Raw genomic sequence first — 24,136 nt, 5'->3', positions numbered from 1 at the left:
GAAGTGTGAGAAAAGGTAGATTGTTGGCCCAGTTGCTCTCTCCATTTTCACCTCATGCTATGTGAATAGACAAGTAATGTCATAATGGCTCGATAAGTTTACCCTGGGCAGAAACACATCTTGGGTCAATAAAAGAGAAGGTTACTCTAGGTCAAGAAAGTCTTAAGTATTAGGAGAAGTGTTTGTTTATAAAGGACAAAGGCAAAGATTTAAACATGAATTTTAAGGAAGGAAATAATATCATGGTGGTTGGGGCCAAGCTTTCATTTCCTCCTGGCTGCTTGTCTTACCGAAGCGTTTCAAAACTAAGTAGTGGTGGCAAACGTCTATAAAACTTCCTTTTCCTAGTCTCTTAGGCCACCACTCATGGTTTAAGAGAACTGTCGTCGTTGTCACTTGGAGTAGAGTCTCCCATTTGGAGGAATTGATTCCACCCTCCGCACATACCATTGTAGTGTTTTGCCCAGCAAATGCTGCTGAATTGTAAACTGAATTAATCATCGTAGTCTCCTGCTTCTTAAATGTGTTGACCTTATCTTGAAGGTGAGAATAATGTTAAGTAATAATTTAACCTACTCTTAATACCCACCTCTTTCTGTCTTCCTATGTCCTCCTTAAGCAAAGTCTGTTTTGTTTTCTTTTTATAGTTAATGTTTTCCTTTGCTTAGCTTCCAGAACCAAAGCAGGGAACCAGGAACACTGCTCTTCTCTGAACTTTGTGACATTTGGCAAATGACTCCCTTTTCTGAGCCTTTGTTTTCCTATCTGTAAAATGGGAGTGGTAATACCAGGTGTACATCTTGGGAAATACTTCAAGTTAGCAATATCTTACACAAAAATCGTAGTGGTGGTGATAAATCCAAAGCCTTTTCCAGTGCTGTTGGCCCTCCCTGGGACTTCCTCAGTTTGAAAGAAAGGAAAATGACTTAAACAGAACTGTCTTTGGATATTATGTGAAGATTTTGAGGAGGAGGAGTTCATGTTGGACTCTCAATAGTAAATTAAGTGTTCATGTATTGAAATTTTACCGTCGACGAAATGAATTAAATGTGTTTAGTAGGAAAAGTTTGCCACAACCGTTTGTATTCTAAAATAACCTGCTAATATGTACCTGTAGGTTAGAAGCTGTTTTTCTCTTGGCCAGTTTGGTGTTAATCAGCATGTAACTGAGTGTGCACAAATACTAAAAAGCCAGGTCATTTCCAAGTTAATTGGTTTGGGGCCATAGTGTTGAAACCTCTGCTAAGGCAGTGGGTCATCTTCTGAAAAGGCAGCAGAGATATTTTGTAAACTTTTCTCTAGCTTGATTCCTGGCGTGGGAAATGCTCTGTGCTGTGGGGTAATGCTCAAACTAGGGGCAGTCATTCAACCGCCCTCAATTCCCTGGGCCTCGTAAGCACAGAAATAAGAGCAAGGATGGCCAATTTATCTTTTAATCATTAATAACAGTACAGTCATATTTTTACTAAATCATTTAAAGGAGAGGGAATATAACCTTATTTGGAACATGGATCTGGCAACCACGATAGGCAGGTACATGTCCCTGATTTAGGGTTACAAACTGAAATTGTGTGCAGAGCCAAATGGAAAGCTAAATAAGCCAGGCACACGACAGTGAGAAGTATTGGGGACTGCAGAGAGCCAGAGAAGGCATTCTTGGCTCCAGCCAGTTTTTGCCGTGTGGGAATTTGAGCCTAGTGTTAACAGATTTTCATTTTTCTTTTTGAAGAGAAACTGGAAATCTGGATGTTTATAGGGGAAAGTATCAACCATTTATGAGGAACATTAAGAATGCAGTGTGACAAGAGCTTTAGCTGTCTGGAAGAGTTATGAGGTTAAGATTAGAAAGGTTTATTAGGGTCAAATTGTGGAAGCCCTTGAATGTCAACCTAAGATTTTATCCTATGGGGATGCAGAGACAAGGCCCAAGGATTTTAAGCAGGGAGTGACATGGGTGGAGTAGTGCTTTGGGGAGAGAAGTTATAGGATGCTAGTGCTAAGGAATAACAGGGTAATGAGGGGCAAAACCAGGACAGTGGCAGGGAGAGGCTAAGGAGCCAGATGTAAGTCATCTTAGACGTAGAGTCTTTAGATGATGAGATGCTCAGATTTAATCCATTCAGAGGAATACGTCAAAATTGATGCTGACGTCTTTAACCTGGGTAACTGGAAGGATGGCGAGGTGAGTATTGAGGAGCAAATTTGAAGAGAAAATGAGTTTAGTTTTGTGCTTTCGACTAGTTGAAGTTGGGGGAAGGGTAAAGATCAAAGTTAGTGGTTTAGGAGTCGTATGTGGGTAAAGAATTATTGAAATTGTTATATTACCGTGGGAGAGGGTAGAGAAGACACCCTTGAGTTCCATTCACCTTCCCTAAAATTGCAAAACTTTCATTAAATGTGTATTTCCTGGACACGATGGGGGAAGAGCAGTGTGGGGAGCAGGCCATAGTTTTCATGAGATTTTCAAAGGGAGTGCTGTGAGCAACAAAGGGGTAAGAACCATTGATGTTGAAAGAGGGGCTAGACAGAACCTTGGAGAACACCTGCCTTTATGGGGCGGGAAGAACTACTGCAGGGGGAGCAGGGAGTCAGGAAACCCAGGAGGGTGCCAGAAACAACTCAACAAGGCGGGTGTTTTGAGAGCAGGCAGTTTGAGGAGAAGGATGGTGCTAGGCAGAGTGATAATGTGTGCAGAGTTTGAGGTATTAATTTTACAGATGAGCATCTTATTTCCCCTTTATTGATGCCCTCCAGCCAAAGATTACCAGGGGCTTACCTAGAGTAGATAGGCTTGCTCACTGCAGGTGGGGAGAATGTACACCATAGGGAGCCATGGGGCCTCTCAGTAGGAAGGTGTGAGAAAGGATTTGTAAGGGTAATTTGGGAGAAGGCTTAAGGAAATGGGACTTTCACAGGACAATTTCCTGTGACATTAATTGTTTTCACAAAGACATCAAGGCCCAGCTGATAGTACCAGGTTAACTCCAGCTGTCAGGGCTGCTTTTCTCTTTCTCACCGCCTCCCAAAGTAACGGTCAGAGATACACTGCCGACTTCACAGACAGACATGGTGGATCATAATGAAGCAGACAAGATGAGTGTAGGCTGAGATTTGCTGCCAGATGAGAGGAGGAAGAACTTTTTTTATTTTGGGGAGCCTTGTTTTGGGGATGGGGTGGAATGGGAGATATCAGGGTTGAGAAAGAAACTATAATGTTATATCCTTGAGTTTACATACTCAGATTCCTGAAATCATGAAACAGGGAAACAAAATATGATGATGTGGGAGTTTTGCTCTGACCACGTTTTTGATTCATTCCCCCTTGTCTTACTGTTTTATTTTCCCAAGGGGATTACAGTCTTTTAGGAAATGCTTTAAAATGTTTGCAGAATTCCTTGGGCCTGGCCAGTGTACATCTCAGGTTAATAGGATTCTTATCTGTATGATTCATCTATATTTTGTGCTTAGGATAGTGACCTGCTAATTAGCGCTTTTTTCCCTCCTGAGGACGATTTGCTTTTAGCTAACATCCATTGCCAGTCTTCCTCTTTTTTTTTGTATGTGAGCTGCCACCATGCCACCACAGCATGGCCACTGGCCAGTGGTGTAGGTCCATGACCAGAAACCAAACCCGGGCCACCGAAGCAGAGTGTGCCCAACTTAACCACTTGGCCATGGGGCCGGCCCCTAATTAGCATTTTTAAATGGCTTATGGTTGTTCTCTGTCTAGTAAGAAATGTTCAGGTTTATCCCAGAATTAGTCTTTGTCTTATTTTCAGAATATTTGACTCTTTTGAGAGGAAGATTTTAGATGTGGAAGTGATAGAACTGCTGTGTTGGCAGCTTCAGTCTGCTGGGACACGTGTGCAGAAGTATTTCTAGATTGGAAATCATCGTGGAAACACTTCGTGAATGCTAAGGTTCTACGCAAAGCTAATGGATGTTACAGACTTTAGGAGGAGGAGCAGTAGGACTGAGTTTATGCCTCTTACATGCGATGGTGCTAGAGTTGGTTTTTCCTGCCCCTTTCTGCCTGGCTTCATCTTTGGGAAGGCCTTGCTTGGATTAGCATGGGTATGGGCCCCAGGAATCCCAGGTCGTGTAGTCCATTGTGGACTTTGAGTCACCCTCTGCACGTGAGGAACTAATAGAGGAAGACTGGCACGGGTGTGAGCTCAGGGACAGTCCTCCTCAAGCAAAAGGAGGACGATTAGCAACAGATGGTAGCTCAGGGCTGATCTTCCTCACCCAAAAAAAGCCCAAAAAAGAATGTTAGGGTCTGAGGAGCAGTCCTATGGACGGATTCAAGAATTTATTTAGGGCAGCTTTTCTTAACAAGAATGTTGATAGCGTTTTGGTAGTTTCTTTGTTGTCTGGGGCTTTACCTCATATTGCAGGATATTTTGCATTCCTGGCCTCTGCTCTGTGGATGCCGGCAATGCCCCCTACCCTCCCTCTCCTGCTGCCCCAGTAATGACAGTTGGGCCTGTGCACAAGTACACACAGGCGCACATGCATGAAATGCATGCGTTTTCAAACCTTACGCCCCCAGTTGACAACCAGAGTTTGAAACGGGCATTTGTTCTCTTAAGTGCTCTGAGCCGTTTATTTCAAGGATAGTCTGATTGAAGGTTGGAATCTTGGAGAGTGAACGAGGAGGCACACACTGACTCCTGTACTCAAGACTTTCTTCCTAGCTGGATCCTCGATATGCATTACAGTCAGAGAACAAGGTTTTTACTTCTCAAGCTGACATATGCACGTTTTCCTTTTGGAATGGGAGCAATGCCTGGGTCTGATTCAAGATGAGAGTTAAACGTACGTGAGCTTTTCCCGGTAATATCTAGGAGTATTGCTTTTCTGCCGGACCCTTATGCTGGGGTCTATTCTTGTGTTTGTTTCCTGATCTAGGAGATAAAAGGAAGAAGCTGACCCCAAATTGGCAATTGGGTTCAATCCAGGATTACAGTTGGGCTGCAACATTTTGCTGATGCAGGGCAAGAACTATAGAGAAAGAGACTGATGCAGTAACAGGGGAGTTGGATGGCAAGGCTGACTAAATCTCCTTTGGATCATTTTTTTCTTTTCCCTTTGGTTCACATCTAGCCTTTAATAATGAATAATGTTATTAATCACCTTTCTCATCTGGAGAATTGAGTCACATGCTTGGCAGCATGGCCCCTGGTGATTTTAAGGCCTCTTCCTACAACCCTCTAGGCCTGAGAGGATGGGGAAACCTGGGTTGCTGAAAGCAGAGCTTTGCTGGGAGGTACCTGGCAGGCCAACTACTTGGAGAAAGTTAACGTAAGACAGTGTAGTTGTTTCAGCTGGTTCTTGCTTTCCTTGGGTTCTTCCTTAAGAATCCTGGCCTCCCCACTCCTAGGCCTAATCAGTTGAATGACTGCCATGTCATTGAAGGAATAAAAATGTTCCATGAGTTAAGCATGGCTTCCTTTGCCAATCCACCTTCTTTTAAATTGATGCATATTTGATTTCTGATCACCTCAGCCTTTGTTTCCCAAGCATGACCCAGGAACCACTTGCGTCAGTCACTTGAGATATGATTAAAAATGCAAATTCCTGGTCTCCTCCCAGTACCGATTCAGAATTTCCTTCAGTGAAGCCTAGGAATTGACGTTTTAAACAAGTTCTCAGGCAATTTTTGTATGAATCACTAGCTTGGACTTTATAGCAGTGATTTTTTTTGCCAGCTCGTTAAATCGAGACCAGTTGTTTGAATCCTCCTTGTATTTTCTAAACCACACTCAGGGCACAGGTGGGGCATCAGATTAAATGGATGTGGAAGAATTTCCTTGTAGGCATCTTGGTTAATACCTGTTCAGCAGCTAGCAAGGTGTAATTAAATCTTATTTCTGCACTTTGAGGAACCCTTGACAAACGGTTGTTTTCCTTACTTGCCTATTCCTACTCTCGTTAACAGACGTGAAAACTTAAGGCAAGAGATTTGCCCATTATTTTTTTAGGTCAGATCTTAGCTTAGTCTGTTTCCAAGTTTTTGGTCTCTTTTCTAGAAGAGTGATTTGTAAACATTTGTCAGAAATATCCACATTTATGCCAATGAGTTTGGTTGTCATTTTTTGTCTTGTATATTTGGATTCAACAAATGCATATTAGGACTCAACATGGGTTGAATCTGGGCTCCATTTCTTATTAGCTTTGTGGCCTTGGGCAATCCAGGTATCTCCTCAGCCTTTCTTCTCTCACCTTTAAAAGAAAGGGACAGAATAGTACCCGCCTAGCAGAGTCATGAAGAGAAGATATTAGTTAGCACAGTGCCTAGAACATGTACTTTGTAAACTGTTGATGTAATTAATGGTGGTGGTGGAGGTGGAAGTGGTGGCAGTGGTTTGATGGGTCTAGACTTTAAATATACTTCTGGCCAAATTCAGGTACACTTAAGAAGTAAGTCTTTCTTGGGCCAGCCTGGTGGCATAGTGGTTAAATTTGCCTGCCCTGCTTCAGCGGGCTGGGGTTTGCGGGTTTAGATCCCAGGTGCGGACCCACACACCACTCATCAAGCCATGCTGTGGTGATGTCTCACATATAAAATAGAGGAAGATGGGCACAGATGTTAGCTCAGGGACGATTTTCCTCAAGGAAAAAGAGGAAGCCTGGCAACAGATGTTAGCTCAGGGACAATCCTCCTCACCAAAAAAACAAAAGAAGTAAGCATTTCTCTACCCTGTAAATGGCTGCTTTCAATCTGTCAGTCACATCCCAAATAGATTAAACATTTCAAAATAATTTATTTAGGGGGCTAGCTCAATGGCACAGCACTTAAGTTTGCACGTTCCGCTTCGCTGGCCCGGTGTTCGCCGTTCGCATCCCTGGTGCGGATCTACGCACCGCTTGCCCAGCCACACTGCGGCAGGCATCCCACATATAAAGTAGAGGAAGATGGGCACAGATGTTAGCTCAGGGCCAGCCTTCCTCAGCAAAAGGAGGAGGATTGGCGGCAGATATTAGCTCAGGGCTAATCTTCTTCAAAAAATCATTTAGATATAATTTATATGAGGAATTATAATTAGTAAATTATATGAAGTCACATTTAATTTCATTATAGAAGGAATACAAATAAAAGCAAAATATTTTTCTGTGTACAAATTATATATAAAGTCATACCCAGTTCTCATAAGGCTGTAGTGGAACAGGTACATAGATACATTGTCACTAGGACCCTTTTTTGAAAGTAACTTGGCATCACTTTTCAAAAGCCTGGTACATATTATTTGTTGAATGAACAGCCTAAAAATATTAGACCCTTGGCCTAACGTCTTCAAACTAGGGAATTTGTCCAAAGGAAGAGAAAGTCTTTTTTTTCTTTTATTTTTATTTATTTTTTTAAAGAGTTTATTTTTTTTCCTTTTTCTCCCCAAAGCCCCCCGGTGCATAGTTGTATATTCTTTGTTGTGGGTCCTTCTAGTTGTGGCACGTGGGACGCCACCTCAGCATGGTTTGATGAGCAGTGCCATGTCCGCACCCAGGATTTGAACCAACGAAACACTGCGCCGCCTGCAGCGGAGCGCGCGAACTTAACCACTCGGCTACGGGGCGACCCCCAGAGAAAGTCTTTATTAAGATAATCATTGGAAGTTATTTTATCTAAATGCTGACAATAGGAGAGTACTTAAGTAGTTTATGGTAAATCAAATCTGCATGATATGCAGACACTAGCATGATTGGGAGGACTGTAATAACATGCAAAAGCATTTGATATGTTAAATGTGATGAAATACAAAATTCTATCTCTGCTCATTATAGGTATGCGCACTTATACATGCATGTGGTTAAGGACTAAACAGGAACTGGATAAATGAAAAACAGATTTGAAAAGAGAGGATTCTGAATGATCTTTCTTGCATTTTTTATTTCCATTATTGTTTGGGTTTTTTTTTAAGATTACAACTTTTTTTTTTTGAAGAATTTTATTTTATTTTTTTTTTCCTTCTTCTCCCAAAGTCCCGTGGTACATAGTTGTATATTTTTTAGTTGTGCGTCCTTCTAGTTGTCGCATGTGGGATGCTGCCTCAACATGGCCTGATGAGTAGTGCCATGTCTGCGCCCAGGATCTGAATCGGCGAAACCCTGGGCCGCCAAAGCAGAGCGCGTGAACTTAACCACTCGGCCACGGGGCTGGCCCCTCCGTTATTGTTGATAAAGTATTGTCAACACTCATTTTTTTTTAAATGTTACTTCAGCTAGATGAACCTTGTTTTTTCTTAGCCTAAAACAGTGGTGAGAGGCCTTGGCTGGTTAGCATTCATGGCTTGTCTTGCTTGCTGAAAAAGGTTGAACACAGTTATGTATCGTACATCTTCTCTGAGAGAGTGAAGTAGGGGCTTGAAAATACAGTGGTAGAATGTGCAACAAAAGGAGTTTCCTCTCTCTATCACACAAGGAATTTTTTGGGGCTCAAAATAACACCTAGAGAGAGCTCTTGCTTCTTGATAGGCAAATACCATATTGTCCTTAAGTCTTTGTGCTCTATTGCTCAGGAGGTAAGAGTGAGAGTAAGGGATTATATTATCATTGTTTTAATGCTGTTATTATTAAAAGTTTATAATCTCTTAATATACCAGATAGGTAATTAACATGTAACTACAATCTCTGCTCCCCAGTAGTTTGCAACTTAGAGATAAGGATTCCTATTAATTCTGAGTAGAAGGCCTTATGCCTGGAGATACTACTGGGGAACAAAAAGCTGAGAATATCTTATATAGAAATTGTTCTCTTCTGAATAATCTGTACATTAACTGTTAGCATCCTTGAGTACTATAAAAATCAATTTCCATCTTCCGTGGGAAAACATGAGGATTTGTGTGAGATCAGGCCAGTTCTTTTATTTGCCCTTGTTTTTCTGATTGGATAGTATCACTTGGAAGTTGGACATGGGATTTGTAGTTATATAAGGCAATACTCAGTTGGCCTGATTTTATAGCCTAAGAGGAAGTTTTTTTACCAAATGTTTGTTGAGGCGCCTCAAGTAGCTAAACTTCAGTTGTATGCTGTCACAGCCCTTGGTGTCTTTGGTAGGTACTGATGCGGGGTCGGTGAGCCGAGGAGTCAAAAGAAAGATTTCTTAGACTCTTAAGATCTGGCAGTAGTGCTCTTTTATTTAGAGAATGGAATAGCATAGGGATAGGACCCATGGGCAGTTGGAGCCTCTGCTGCCCCAAGTTGAGGGTTAGAGCTAAATTTAAGGCATAGGTATGTGAGTTATCTCTTTACAAGACAAAGAATATGTAAAAAAGTTAAAACGGTATCAATGCCCGTAGGGTCCGGCCATTTGGGGGTCCCACAACTTTTAGATAAGAATCAAACCAGATTGAGTAAATGGCAGAAGTCACCGCTTGAATATTATCCTCAGCTAAAGACAGAGGAGGATTTGGGGGGGGGGGGGGGTCAGTTACATGAGGTTGCCAGACAGTAAACAACTTAAGTTCTGGCCTCTGGCATTGATTAAGAGTTTCTAGAGATAAGGCCATCCCCCTTCTTCCTGGCACAGAGAGGGAGGCATCTTCACAGATAGAGGTTTCTCTTAGAAATGTAAATGTTTCCCAACAAAGGGACAAACAAACTCCACTCCTTGGAGCCTGCTTCTCATCTGTAGTTTTAAAATTGACCAGCCTAAAAATCCTCATCATAAACCGTTTTAAAATTAACCAGCCTAAAAATCCTCATCAGGTACTAGGCAGAATCTTAGGTATCTTGGCGAAGCTCTCAGGACTTATTCCATTTTTAACAGAGACCTCCAAAATCAGGGATTAGAAATCAGTTTACTGAATTTGTTAAACATAAAGCTTGTGAAGAATTATGTCACTTAAATCCAGGATAATTGTAAATCCTAATACGATCCTCCTCCCACAAAATCATGATTTTAGTAGGAAAATATCAGAATTCAGGAGCTAACATGATGGAACATTTCTGATCTCGGCAAGCCAGCCCCACAGCCATCTTTAGGAGAATGAGCTTGGGTTCACAATTCAGAGAATAAGAAGTCTGGGTGTTGAGCAGACACCTGGATTTAGACACAAGGATGCTCATTGCAGTGTGTTTTGTACTACTGATAATTTGGACACAGCATAAGTGTTCAACAATAGGAAATCTATTCAATAAATGCTGGTATACCCATACTGTGAACTACCTTATAGCCATTAAAAATTATATAGAAGTATATTGGTTAATTTGGAAATGTGATACTACTGTATCAAATAAAAAGATGTAAAGTATTATGTAAGGGAATCACATTTTTATAAATGGAGAAAAAGATGTACTCTTCTCACTGGGTGTGTAGTAAAGGACCTGAAAGAAAATACACCAAGTGGTGGTAGGATTGTGATTGTTTTTATTTTCTGATTTCTGCTTTTCTATGTTTTACAGTTTTTTTCCTAGCTTATGATGTGTTACTTGTATAATAGGGACCCAGAAAATGTTACTTTACTTTAAATAATCATGTGGTCTTGCCTTAATAGACTTGGAGTAGAAACAGTGACCTGGGCTTTCTGGGTGTGACAACTCTTCTTGTTCCTGAACGGTCTAAAATATTTGTTGCTGCAGAGTCTTGATTGTTCAAGCAACTATTGAGTTCAGCCATACCCCTAGTTTCTGCACAGCAGGATGCAGGTGGGCGGGCACCTAGGTTGTAGAGACCGGCTGGACAGAGTGCCTGATTCTCCTGGCATCATTGGAGTCCCGAGTGAGTGCAGCTCCTTGTTATTTCAAGGCCTCTGATCCTTTTCTTTTCTTTTTTTTATTATGCATATGTGTTCATTGTAAAAAATATATATATATATGTTAACATACCTGGAATTATGGTTTTTTGTTCTTTGGGGTTTTTTGGTGAGGAAGATTGGCCCCAAACTAACATCTATGCCAATCCTTCTCCATTTTTGTATATGGGATGCCACCACAGCATGGCTTGATGAACAGTGTGTAGGTCCCTGCCCAGGAACTGAACCTGCAATCTCTGGGCCACTGAAGCAGAGCATACAAGCTTAACCACTACACCACTGGGCCGGCCCCTGGAATTATGTTTTGTTTTGTTTTGTTTTTAAGATTGGCACCTGGGCTAACAACTGTTGCCACTCTTTTTTTTTTTTTTCCCCTGCTTTATCTCCCCAAACTCCCCCTGTACACAGTTGTATATCTTAGTTGCAGGTCCTTTTAGTTGTGGGATGTGGGATGCTGCCTCAACGTGGCCTGACAAGCGATGCTATGTCCGCACCCAGGATCCGAACCCTGGGCCACCACAGCAGAGCGCGTGAACTTAACCACTCGGTCACGGAGCCAGCACCTGGAATTATGTTTTTTAAAGCTTACTTATTTAACACCGTAGCATGAGCAGATTTCCATGTTAATAAATATCTTCTACTCTATCATTCTTAAAGGCTGTGTAAATAGGCCATTGTGTGGCTATACCCAATCCCCTGTGGTGTTTCACTAGTTTAAAAATGCTGCACTGGAGTTGAAACTGTTCACCCATCATTTAGCATAAATTCCTAAAATTGAAATTGCAGAGTTTACATGTGTTTAGTTCTGGTACATGTTGTCTGACCATTTTCTCTTATGTCTCTCTTTTTTTTTCTTTTTTTGAGGAGGATTAGCCCTGAGCTAACATCTGCTGCCACTCCTCCTCGTTTTGCTGAGGAAGACTGGCCCTGAGCTAACATCCATGCCCATCTTCCTCTACTTTATATGTGGAACACCTACCACAGCATGGTGTGCCAAGCAATACCATGTCCACACCTGGGATTAGAACCGGCAAACCCCGGGCCGCCGAGAAGCGGAACGTGTGCACTTAACCACTGAGCCACTGGGCTGGCCCCTCTTGTGTCTCTTTGTCTCGGCTCTCTCTTTTTCTCCTCCTCATCTTCTTGGTCTGGGATAAGGATGGATTCTTCTGCTTTGATTTCATTTCTCCTCTTTCTCCAATTTTCAGCAGGTTTAGGCTGCCCACTTGCCTTTTACTGTCTGACTCCGTCTAGTTTATCTTGGTATCTGTGTGACCTCTGTGGGTTTGCTTTTCTCTCTCCGTTATGCTCTAGCTAGAACACCCTTGAGTTTGGTGAGCCTCTCCCGTTTGTTAAGCCGCCTTGATCCTTCCATGTACGCACGTTTGCGTGTGTCTGTATACACGTGCATGCGGAGATGTACCTGCTAGTCTTACAGTCTTCCTGAGTGTAAGGCCGTTTGCATTGTTTTTTTCCCTCTGTCCTAGAGTGTAGGCTGCGGGGAGCCATTGAGGCTCAGCCTTGCAGGCTGGGTACCATGCTGCTAGTTTCTGGCTGGGATCCCAGTAGGTTAATGTGGAGCAGCCCCATTCTGGGATATGGGATATGGAACTGTGTGAAGCCTTGGCTCCTTGTCAGCTTGGGGAGATAATTCTGTGGCAGCTCGTCCACATCCCTCTCCCTTCGTATGAAGAAGCAGAAAGGTTCTATCCTTCACACAGTGCTTTGTCATTCCTCTACAAGGATTTGGGTGTGGTTGGGGGGTAAACTCTTGGTTTCCTGGGCCCTCTGCATACCCACCTGTTAGCATATTGTCCACCTCTCTTGTATCAAATGTTTTTCATCCAGTGTAGAAGTCTTTCTTACACCCTGCAAAACTAAACAAACATCAGAATAACATATTTATGTTAGCTATTGTTTGTTAATCATCTATTCTGTGCTGAGCCCTGTGCTAGACACTTTACATTTTATTAGATCTCTTAGCAGCCCTATAAGATACATATTATTCAAGTTTTATAGATAAGAAACAAAATTCAGAAAGGTTAAGTGGCTTGCCCAAAATCACACAGCTAATAGGTACCCAATCTGGAATTCAAGCCTAGATCTTTCCCAACTTCAAAACTGGAGATGTTGTACTTGAGATTTTTTTACGTGAATATATGAATATATTTCTCCTCACCTTTTCTGGATGACAGAAATGGAGCCCTGATTTAAGGCAAAGGAATAGACTAAAATAATTCTTAAAGTTTTAGCCAGCCATCAGATTCCATAGAAAAAACTCAGCCCTTTCCGGGTTACAGGTCACAGTTTACTCTTGTATGCAATCTTTTTTTTTTAAAGATTTTATTTTTCCTTTTTCTCCCCAAAGCCCCCCGGTACATAGTTGTATATTCTTAGTTGTGGGTCCTTCTCGTTGTGGCATGTGGGATGCCGCCCCAGCATGGCTTGATGAGCAATGCCATCTCCGCTCCCAGGATTCAAACTGACGAAACACTGGGCCGCCTGCAGCGGAGCGCGCAAACTTAACCACTCGGCCACGGGGCCGGCCCCCGTCTTGTATGCAGTCTTGTCATACCATTGCTGTCAGTGTACAGAGTAGATTCTCTTTCAGACTTTAGTGTACCTGGAGGAGATCTTGAGGAACTCCAGAATCTGATTTAATAGGCCAACGGAGGGACCTGAGCTTTGTTTCTGACAAGCTCCCAGGTGCTCCTGTGAATAGCAAGGGTCTAGATCAGTGGTTGTTAAACCCAGGCCATCAACAGATTCATCTGGAGATCTGTGAAAAAATTCCATTTTAGTGGCCCAAAACTCCAAAATTTCTAATTGGAAGAGTTTTAGGGTAGGGCTGGGCGTTGTTTTTATTTTATAAAGAAGAAAAAAGAAAAAAAAAATCCCGTAAGTTATCGTGATAATCAGTCTGGGAATCACTGGTCTGGAAGCTAATGTGTTATGGATGCATTGTTCCACACAGCACAAACATGTGAGTGAACAGTTAATTTTGCTTCATTAAACTTGGGAGGGGCTATCTTAGTTAGAGGTCATTTGTTTAGAAGGGTAAGAGACCCACTCATGTGTTGGAAGGGTTTGTTCGTAAAACCCAAGAGCAGGAAATATCCCTGGATCTCAGAAGGAAACAGAGCTAGGAATTGGAAGGCCACTAGGAACCAAGGATGTCCATGCCTCCTCTCTTCTGTTTCTTTTTCTCTGGGGACTGGCTTTGGTAGAAAATGGCCACACAGGAAGTTTGGTCTAGTGCCACCATCTAGTTCCATGCTCCTGAGAGAATTTTAATGACCCAGTCCAGTCTAGCCTCTGGACTGGTTCTCCCTGAGACGCGGGGCCGCCCTTGGACAGTGCTGTCATCTGGAGATCTTGGCTTATGTCAAACAGACAGCTGCAGGGCCCCACTTTGAGTGCAGGGATCTGGGGGCACGCTAACATCGTTGGGCAGGCTTCTGAGAGGTGGCTACTACAGGTGTTCACTAGGTAGCTTTGCGTTGTTGGGGCAGGGTTATAGAACCAAATAAGATAAATCCCGTGCTCTTGGAATTGGAGGGCATTATTAATGGGGAAGAGAGACAAGTCAAGATTTTAAATTAGTATGATATGGTCTGAGTGTTATGGGTAGCAGGGTATCTTTGGAGCCTACAAGAGAGGAACTTAACCAGCCTGGACATTTAGGGAATATGGAGAAAGGACATGTCTAAACTGAATTGTGTATGTTGGCCAGGTAAAGAAAAGAGAGGAAGGCATATCTGGCCTTGTAAACAGCATGAGCATGAATCAAAATAGTTATATTAAATTGAAGATTTTTGTGTGCCTAGTAGTTAATAAGCAGTTATTTCTAGAGCATTAGGTCCATGGCAGGACGTGAAACTAGAGAGATTAGTACGGACCAGATTGAGGTGAGTCTTGATTCCATGCTAAGGAGCTCAGATTTAGGGGAAGGGGAACCATTGCATGTTTTTTAATTGACATGAGAGGATTTCCATGTTTATGAAAATGACTGATTATAGTGTGGAGAACAGTTTTGATGGTAGTCTTGCTTGAAGGCACAAAGACCATTTGCAGTAGTCCAGAGAAGAGGTGATAAGGGTGAGGATGGAGAGAAAGGAGCTGACTGAAAGAATATTTAGGAGGTAGGTTTGGCAGGACTAGATTGATTATGGGAATGAGGGAAAAGGAAGAGTCTAGGATAAAACTCAGGCTTGGCGACTGGGGAGAGTGTGGTGGCGTTAGATGGACACACTGAGTTTAAGATGCCTGTAGGACACATCGGCAATGGTGTCCGTTAGGCAGGGAGTCGGCCTTAGGTAGTCGTCAGGGTTACATTGCAGACGCAGTAGTGGTTGTCCCCCCAACTCCACCTCCTTTTTAGAATTTTTCCTCAATCTCTGCCTGGCACTCCTGTTCCAGCCTATTCCTCCTTTCCTTTTTATCTTTTAAATGTAAGGCTCATCTAGTCTCTCCTTTCATAGATCTCCTTCCTATGCCAGCAGTAGGGTTCTTTATACAAAGATTTCACATGATTTGGCTTCATCACGAGAATTGCTGACAGGATTTTAAATCAACCTCTTAGACTATAAGGTGTATGAGGGCAGAGGTTATTTCTCTCTTGTTCATAGTTACATTCCTAGTACCTAGAACAGTACTTGGCATTTACTTAGTACTGAATGAGCGAATGAATGGACGAATGAACCATTGAATCACATAAAGAGCTTCATAATCTGTCGGGAATGCCCTTTCTCTAATACTGATCTTTTCCATAAAACATTTCTCCGAGTTGAATCTTGGAGAGTGAAATGGGGTTAGGTTGGTAAAGAAGTGGAGGAGAATGTTCCAGGGAGAAGCAGCAGCATGAGCAGAGGCCTGGGGGCACAGAGCAGAATGGTGGGTGTGAATGAGACCAGCAGTGAGATATTATAACTCTTGTCCTGTGTCTCAGGCCCCCCCAGCAAACCAAGTGATATTCACGGATACTTTAATAGTGGTTGTGATGTGTTCTGGGAATTGTGTTTTGTTTATAAGTTTCTATGCGTGTGTAGATAACATATATAAAATATGCTTGAACTGGCAGGAAATCTTTAGTCAGGTTTAGTTCACTAGTAGCCCTGACCATGCCTTTAGTAATTCCCAGGGTCTAGCGTGTAGTAGACATTAATTAAGTGTTTGATGCATAATTGAGTGAATGGATGTTTGTACCAGGGTCACTCACATGACTGAGAAACTGTGTTCAGCTTCTGTATCCCTTTTCTCTTGTAGCTATTTGTAGTGGATGTCCAGACAAGCCAGATCACCAAGATTCCCATTCTGAAGGACCGAGAACCTGGATGTGTGACCCAGCAGGGCTGTGGTATCCATGCCATCGAGCTGAATCCCTCTAGGACACTGTTAGCCACCGGAGGAGACAACCCCAACAGTCTTGCCATCTACCGGCTGCCTACGCTAGATCCTGTGTGTGTGGGAGATGTAAGTTTCCCCAATAATTGTAGTTAGAAGTAGCCTTGTTTTTAAACAGAGCTTGGCAGGTAACATGGATCCTCCTCCCATAAGCCCCCTGGGGAGGAGTGGTTTCCTCTAGATTTCTGCTGACTCTAGGGACTTGGGAGTGAGGTGTGGGGGTGGAGATATCAGAATGGGGACTGAACTTTCCATCGGGAGTATCCAGCGTGTTGACAGAGCGTGTTTTTGGTAAAGGGGCCAGCAGCAGTAGGTTGGTGTTTGAATCCACAGTGTTCACACATCTCCCACTGTCTAAAGTCAGAGAGCCAAGTTTATTAAATCATTCGTTCAGCAACTATTTATTGAGCCTTCCATAGCCAGTTGTTTTAGACACTGGGGACATAGCAGTGAATAAAACAGATAAAGCCCCCACCCTCTTTTTTTTTTTTTTTAAAGGAAAATTAGCCCTGAAGCTAACATCTGCTGCCAGTCCTCCTCTTTTTGCTGAGGAAGACTGGCCCTGAACTAACATCTGTGCCCATCTTCATCTGTTTTATATGTGGGAAGCGTGCCACAGCATGGCTTGGTAGGCAGTGTGTAGGTCTGTGCCCCGAATCCAAACCAGCAAACCCTGGGCTGCCAAAACAGAGTGTACGAACTTAACCTTTATGCCAATGGGCCAGCCCCTCCCCCCACCTTTTTTTTTTGCTGAAGAAGATTCACCCTAAGCTAACATCTGTGCCAGTCTTCCTCCACTTTGTATGTGGGTCGCCACCACAGCATGGCTGACAGTGATGTAGGTCTGTGCCCAGAATCTGAACCTGCAAACCTGGGACCCTGAAGCAGAACATGCCAAACTTAACCACCATGCCGTGGGGCTGGTCCCCAAGCCCCCACCCTCTTAAAGCCTGCATTCTAATGGAGGGAGACATATGAACCAATGTATAAACCATATAAACAATAAATATTTACCAGCAGTATGTCAGAGCGTGGTTAGTGCCATGGAAGGAAGTAAAGGCAGACTAAAGGCATGGAGAGTGTAGTGGAGAATGCTATTTCAGAGGAGAGTCAGGGAAGGCCTCATTGATAGGAATGACATTGAGCGGGGAGATTTCAAGGAAATGAGGGTGCGAGCCATGTTGATGTCTGGAGGAAGAGAGTTCCAGACAGAAGGAACAGCAGAGAGGTCAGTTATAGCTATTGTCCCAGGAAGCAAGGAGGAGAGTGGTGGGATGAAGTTAGAGGGATGCAAGGTGGGTGATTGTGTGTAGGAGTCCCAAATAAGACGTCCAGAGATAGGCGAGAGCTGCGTGTCCACCGGACATGTTTATTGCCCACAGCAGTGCCAGTTCCATTCCAGCTTGGACTCCTCAAGACAGAAGTTAAAGATTGTGGGATCATGCCCTGTGGTTAAGATCATCAGAGGGGCCGGCCCCGTGGCTGAGTGGTGAAGTTCACGAGCTCTGCTTTGGCCCAGGGTTTCGCTAGTTCGGATCCTGGCCGTGGACCTGGCACTACTCATCAGACCATGTTGAGGTGGCGTCCCACATGCCACAACTAAAAGGACTACAACTACAACATACAACTATGTACTGGGGGGCTTTGGGGAGAAGAAGGAAAAAAAAGATCATCAGAGATCAGAGTTGTAATTTTTACAAAGATATTTTCAGTGAGACTTGTATGCTTTTCAAGAATGTGCATTGTGATCTTGATTTTACTAATTTCTTTTTTTTCCTCCCTGTACCTGTCACTCCTTCCTCCCCAAGGATGGACACAAGGACTGGATCTTTTCCATTGCATGGATCAGCGACAGTATGGCGGTGTCTGGTAAAATTGCCCTTTTGTAGGGAGCTTTTGGTGTGGCAGGGAGGGAGAGAGGCTGGAGGGTGAAAAGCATTAGTGATGTGATTGGAGATAGCCCAGTAAGCAGACCATCAAGTAAGATGGCCCAGTAAGCCAGATCTTGCTTCCCATATTGGCTCTTTCTCTGACTTATCACATCATATAAGTTATTTCTCCTGTGTTTTCCTGATCTGGAATGTAAAGGCACTGGCATACTTCATTCATTATTCATACTCTGCCTTGTTCCCAAAAGCATGTTAGCATGTTGAGACATTTTGGTGGGGCTTCATTGAGATAATGATTGTGAAAGTGTTTTGGAAAAAGTGATGTGCTCTGCAAAGTATTAGGAGCAATTTCATTTTCTGTACAACTATATAACGTTAAGTTTCTTGAGAAAAGCTGTATAGGATTGGGGGAATTTCTTTCCCAGTGATGGAATAGCTAGGAAAATAACGGAAATGAGTGCAGAGAAGATAACCTAGAGAAACAAAAATGCGTTCTCGATACCCACAGCAGCCTAGAAAGTGGGCTCAGAGTGCTAACCCACTTTGCTTGATACCCATATGTAAAAATACAATTCCCCATTCCAGATTCCCAAATAAAAATAATTATAATAGTTGCTTAATTAAGTAATTCACTTATAATCCTCAAAACAATGCTAGATTTGTATTATTAGCCTCATTTCACAAATGAGAAAATTTAGATTCTGAGGGGTTATTATAACTTGCCAAAGGCCACACAAATAATGAGAAATGGAGACAGGATCTGAATCCGAGTCTGATTTTAAAGCCCGTGCTTAGAACTGCAGCTAACAAAGCTAAAGGAACATAAATATTTCTTCTTTGGATTCTTTGCAAGGCAACAAAAAGCAGCCAAGAGGGAAGGTAATCTAATGAACAAACAGTCGAAGGTTAAAATTACCCAGGAAGAGTTCAGAACCTTTTGGATTCCCTGTCATTTGTCTCCCCAAGGAATGAGAGCTCCTTGAGGGCAGAGGCTGAGTCATGTCACCTCTATAGGGACTGTCCCTTTGACAGTAACCCACACTAAATTTGGTTGATGGGAGCTAGGCCTTGGCTTTGTTTTGGGAGCCTCCCATCTCTTCTTTCAAATACCTCGCTAGTGTCCTATGTTTTCAGGCTGACAACTCCCAAGTCTTGAACATCTTCTGAACATTATAGCAGGTTTTGGGGTTTTTTGTGGGTGGTTTTTGTTTGTTTGTGTTTTTTTTGTTTTTTGTTTTTGCTGAGGAAGAGTTTCCCTGAGCTAACAGCTGTTGCCAATCATCTTCCTTTATTGCTGAGGAAAATTCACCCTGAGCTAACATCTGTTGCTAATGTTCCTTTTTTTTTTTGTATGTGAGCCGCTGCCACAGCATGGCCACTGACGCATGAGTGGTGTAGGTTGCACCCGGGAACCAAACCTGGGCCACTGAAGCAGCATGTGCCAAACTTAACCGCTAGGCCACTGCGACTGGCCCTGTAGCAGCTTTTAAGAACATTGGGTCTGGTAATAGAGACCTGAATTTGAATCCTGGTTCTACACCTTATTAGCACCGTGATCTTGGGCAAGTTATTTAAGCTTTTTGAGACTTGGGTTTCCTCATCAATAACGTGGATAATGATTATATGCACTTCAGAAGTCATTGGGAAGATTAAATGAGATAATATGTAGTGGCTGCCATATTGAAAATGCTTAATGCTTCTTAACCAGTGTTAATGTGCAGATTTAATGATGAGCGTCAACCCATGAACATTCCACCTCAAAATCAGTATAGTCAAACTCATCATCTCCCTTCCAAGACTCACTGTGCACATGCCACCCGCCCCCATTGATGTATGTTGGTGAATGCTCCCTCCTTCCACCCAGGTGCACAGCCCGAGGACTAAGACTTGTCTTAGCTCTTCCATCTCCTTAGATTACCTAGCCATGTTACACTATTTTCCAAAATCTCTCTTATATCCTCAATTTCTTTTCTGTCTTTTCTACTTGAGTGCTTGTCATCTATCTCTTGAGTTACCCCAATATCTTTCCATATTTTCTCTCTGCTTCCAGTCTTATCTCCTCCAATTTAATCTTCCTGTTGCTGCCAAATTAGTTTTTTAAATATTTTTCCTTATTGTAAAAGTAATACTTTTGAAGAAATTTTTTAAATACGGATAAACAAAAAAGGAAACAAGAATTACCCATAATATCCCTTCCCAGAGATAAGCACTATTAACATTTTGAAATATATCTTGCTAGTTTTTTTTTCAGTGCATGTTTTTTAGTTGGTCAAAATAGGATTCATATAGAGGGATGGACATATAGATATGTGATATCGCAAGTATAATAAAATGTTGATGGTAGAATATAGGCATAAGTATACAATTTGTTGTAAAATTCTTTCAGCATTTCAGTATGCTTGAAGAAAAACCTGTGTGGTTTTATTTTTCAGTTTGCATAATAAACCACGTGTAGTTCTGCAGATGTACCCTTCTGTCTCTGGCCTTTTATAGACTTCACACATGATGGACTCTCTGCTTTGAACCCCTGCACACAAGCCTTATGATGCAAATAAATTGGATGATATTTCTCCCATGTTAGCCAATTTTTACTCTGAAGCATTCAGGAGATTTGCAGTGTGGGAAGGGCACGTTCTCGTCTCAAAGGAGAGTTGGCAATAACTTCACTGGAAAAGGAATTTTTAAAAAAAAAATTTTTTTTATTGAGTTCATAATAGTTTACATCAATGTGAGATTTCACTTGTACATTATTTCTTGACTGTCACCACGTAAGTGCTCCCCTTCACCCCCTGTGCCCACCCCCACACCCCTTCCCCTGGTAACCACTGAACTGTTTTCTTTGTCCATGTGCTTGTTTATATTGCACATATGAATGAAATCATCTGGTGTTTGTCTTTCTCAGACTGGCTTATTTTGCTTAGCATAATTCCCTCTAGGTCCATCCATGTTGTTGCAAACGGGATGATTTTGTCTTTTTTTCTAGCTGGGTAGTATTCCATTGTATATATATACCACATCTTCTTTATCCAGTCATTGGTCAATGGGCGCTTGGGGTGCTTCCACGTCTTGGCTATTCTGAATAGGGCTGTGCTGAACATAGGGGTGCATATGTTGCTTTGGATTGTTGATTTCAAATTGTTTGGGTAGATACCCAGTAGTGGGATAGCTGGGTCTTATGGTAGTTCTATTTTTAGTTTTTTGAGGAATCTCCGTACTGTTTTGCATAGTGGCTGCACCAGTTTGCATTCCCACCAGTAGTGTATGAGTGTTCCCTTCTCTCCACACCCTCTCCAACGTTTGTTATTTTTAGTCTTAGTAATTGGAAAAGGAATTTTAAAACAGGATTTTTTAGTGGTTCTTGATATTCTGTTTTCTGGCAGTCCTATTGCTGGACGTATAGATTGTTCTGAATAAACATCTTTGTATGTAGGTCTGTGATAGTGGATTATTCCTAGGTGGGGACACAAACTTTCTGGGGTTTGCCACAGATTTCTCAGTTGTACTCTAGAAAGATGGTCCCATTTTTAGGTTGCCACTAGTAATGTATTCAGGGCTCAGTTCACAGAGAAGTGTTCTTAGTTTTTTGAGTACTTCATTATTGTTTGCTAAGGAAAACTCTTTCTCTTCTTAAGCATTCATTTTATGTAGAACAGTCATTCTTAATATGGGGATTGTGGTTCCTCTGGGTCCGTGGAAAGCCTTCGAGAGGCCCATGAACCTCCCTGAAATTGAATGTGCAATGTGGTATTTTTGTGTATTTTCTAGAGAAAGGGGTCTTTAACCTTCATAAGTCTCTCACGGGAGTACAGATCTCAGAAAAGGTTAAGCAGCACTGATCTAGAGTGGAGCTTCCCAACCCTCCTGCCCAGTACAAGTTACCTACGCCTGCATGCCCAAGTGACCCATGCGTTTGGTTTGGAAAGTTACTGAGCTTTATCAAACTGTATAAAACTCACTTTTGAAAAATCCCACCAACCATGTTATGCTTGAAGGTTATATATATATATATATGTATGTTATATATATATATAATTTTTTTTTTTCTGCTGAGGAAGATTTGCCCTTAGCTAACATACATGCCAATCTTCCTCTGTTTTTTAGTATGTGGGCCGCCAGCACAGCATGGCCGCTAATAGAGCCGTGTAGATCTGTGCCTGGGAACTGAACCCCGGCTGCCAAAGCAGAGCATGCCAAACTTAACCACTGGGCTGCTAGGGCTGGCCCTAAAGGTTATATTTTAACTCCTAGACCTTATTTGAATCATCCCCTTGGTGTAGCTGTTGAAATGCGTACTGCTCTCTGTTTTGAGGTGAGCCACCTGACCAGATTTCAGCACATATGAGGGTGATGTATAAACAGCTAGACTAAGAAAGCCCATCTTGGCTTCTGTGGGACTGTCACGTGGAGAGTTGGGTATGTCTGACATCTGTGGTCTCCCTGTCTTGCAGGCTCACGTGATGGTTCTATGGGACTCTGGGAGGTGACAGATGATGTGTTGACCAAAAGTGATGCAAGGCACAATGTGTCACGGGTCCCTGTCTACACTCACATCACTCACAAGGCCTTAAAGGACATCCCCAAGGAGGACACAAATCCTGACAACTGCAAGGTTCGGGCTCTGGCCTTTAACAACAAAAACAAGGTATGAGCTTGCCAATGTATCCCAGAAGCCTGTTCCTCTCGCTTCAGCTTCTTGGCTTATGCACTTCCTTTCGCCCTCCCCAAGTCAGTGCTTGCTGCTTAGCTTGGTTCTGTGCCCAGAGCACCTCCTGAAGGCTGAGGGGTGCTGGTGAGAAATTATAAGTGAGGTTAGGAAACCCACCCCTTGGGCTGAGCTCTGCAGTATTTCTCTGGATGATCCACATTTGTGGGTCAGCCTCCGAGTCCCCCAGGGCCACTCTGGTTAGACTCTGTCTCATTTGCACATGCCTTTGCAGGTGCTCTGTTCTGGGTGTGATTTTCATATTTGCCTCTGAAAGCAATCACTTTTTTCTCTTTGATATTCAGTTTCTTTTAATTCTTCATTGCCTCTTCTCAACACTGCCAGCAGGTCCTACCTAATCATTGCGTCAGATCTCCTGAAACTGGGGTATAAAGTAGAGTGTTGGGCTGGAGACACAGAGCCAAAAGAGCAGAAAGCCTTCCTCCAAAATCTGAATGAGACCCCAATTTGAAGGGTAGTTCCTTTAACTTCCTATCTCCTATCATATTTATGGCTTAGCGATAGACTTAGCTCTCCTAGCTTAGACCCTCCACTTATAAAAGCTCTGATGCCGAGACTTTTGAAACTGTCCATGTGTGTGCTGTGCTCCAACTATCCGACAGGATGTCATGGGAATGGTTGCAAGTAAGGACTCTGATCTATGGGTTTGTACATTATGGGTTGTCTCAAGAAGCAGGCTTGATTTAATATACTGTCCAGCCGCATTCCATAGGGTGAGATGATAGGCTGATAATGCCTGGCACCCTGCTGCAGTCATCATGGGATAGGAGTGAAGAGTGTGAGGATCCCGACCTTCAGGGTCCTCCGCTGCTCACTGTTGTCTGTTAGTTGCTACAGATTGGAATATAACCTGTTTTTCATTGCTTTTTTAGGAATTGGGAGCAGTATCTCTGGATGGCTACTTTCATCTCTGGAAAGCTGAAAATACACTGTCTAAGGTGTGATGAACATGTGTCAGTGGTTTTACCTAAAAACTCACCTTATGCTTAAAATACTTTAATTCTCTCTAAGGCTTTTCATTCTTGAGTAAGGCACCAGTTCGCCAAGAGTCTGGGCACGTGATTGCTCAGTGCCTGAACTTCTGAGTCTGGCCTGCCTCTCTTGAAGAAAGTCTCTTAAAGAGATCAGAGGGGCGACTCTTTGGTGTTGCGAGGGCTTGCTTGGCGGCTCCTTTGACCAGCAGTCCTCCAGTCCACAGCACTTTGAAGCCTTTGTGTGTGGATTATTGACTACCTGCATGTTGTGAGAGCAGGAGAACCTAAATGCTAGGAACCACTGCAACTGCAGATCAATTAAATTAGGACAAACCATCTCTGAAATAATTGTGTAAGGTAATGAGAAAATGGATTTAGTTTACAAGCACGTTTTGC

The 24,136-nt window shown here is 42.7% G+C and overlaps 1 protein-coding gene across 2 annotated transcripts in view; it reads left to right on the top strand.

Moving 5' to 3' along the window:
• DCAF12 (DDB1 and CUL4 associated factor 12) overlaps window positions 1–24,136 on the top strand; it is a 35,252-nt gene that overhangs the window by 5,114 nt on the left and 6,002 nt on the right. For both annotated transcript variants that reach the window (XM_005605060.4, XM_001499560.7), the window contains 4 exons: window positions 16,017–16,223; window positions 17,963–18,023; window positions 22,492–22,685; window positions 23,639–23,704. In XM_005605060.4, coding sequence (XP_005605117.1) covers window positions 16,017–16,223; window positions 17,963–18,023; window positions 22,492–22,685; window positions 23,639–23,704 — 528 coding nt within the window. The remainder of the gene's footprint in view (window positions 1–16,016; window positions 16,224–17,962; window positions 18,024–22,491; window positions 22,686–23,638; window positions 23,705–24,136) is intronic.

The sequence above is a fragment of the Equus caballus genome, chromosome 23 (assembly GCF_041296265.1).
Source record: "Equus caballus isolate H_3958 breed thoroughbred chromosome 23, TB-T2T, whole genome shotgun sequence".
NCBI lineage: Eukaryota > Metazoa > Chordata > Mammalia > Perissodactyla > Equidae > Equus > Equus caballus.
This window is presented reverse-complemented; position numbering and strand designations above follow the sequence as displayed.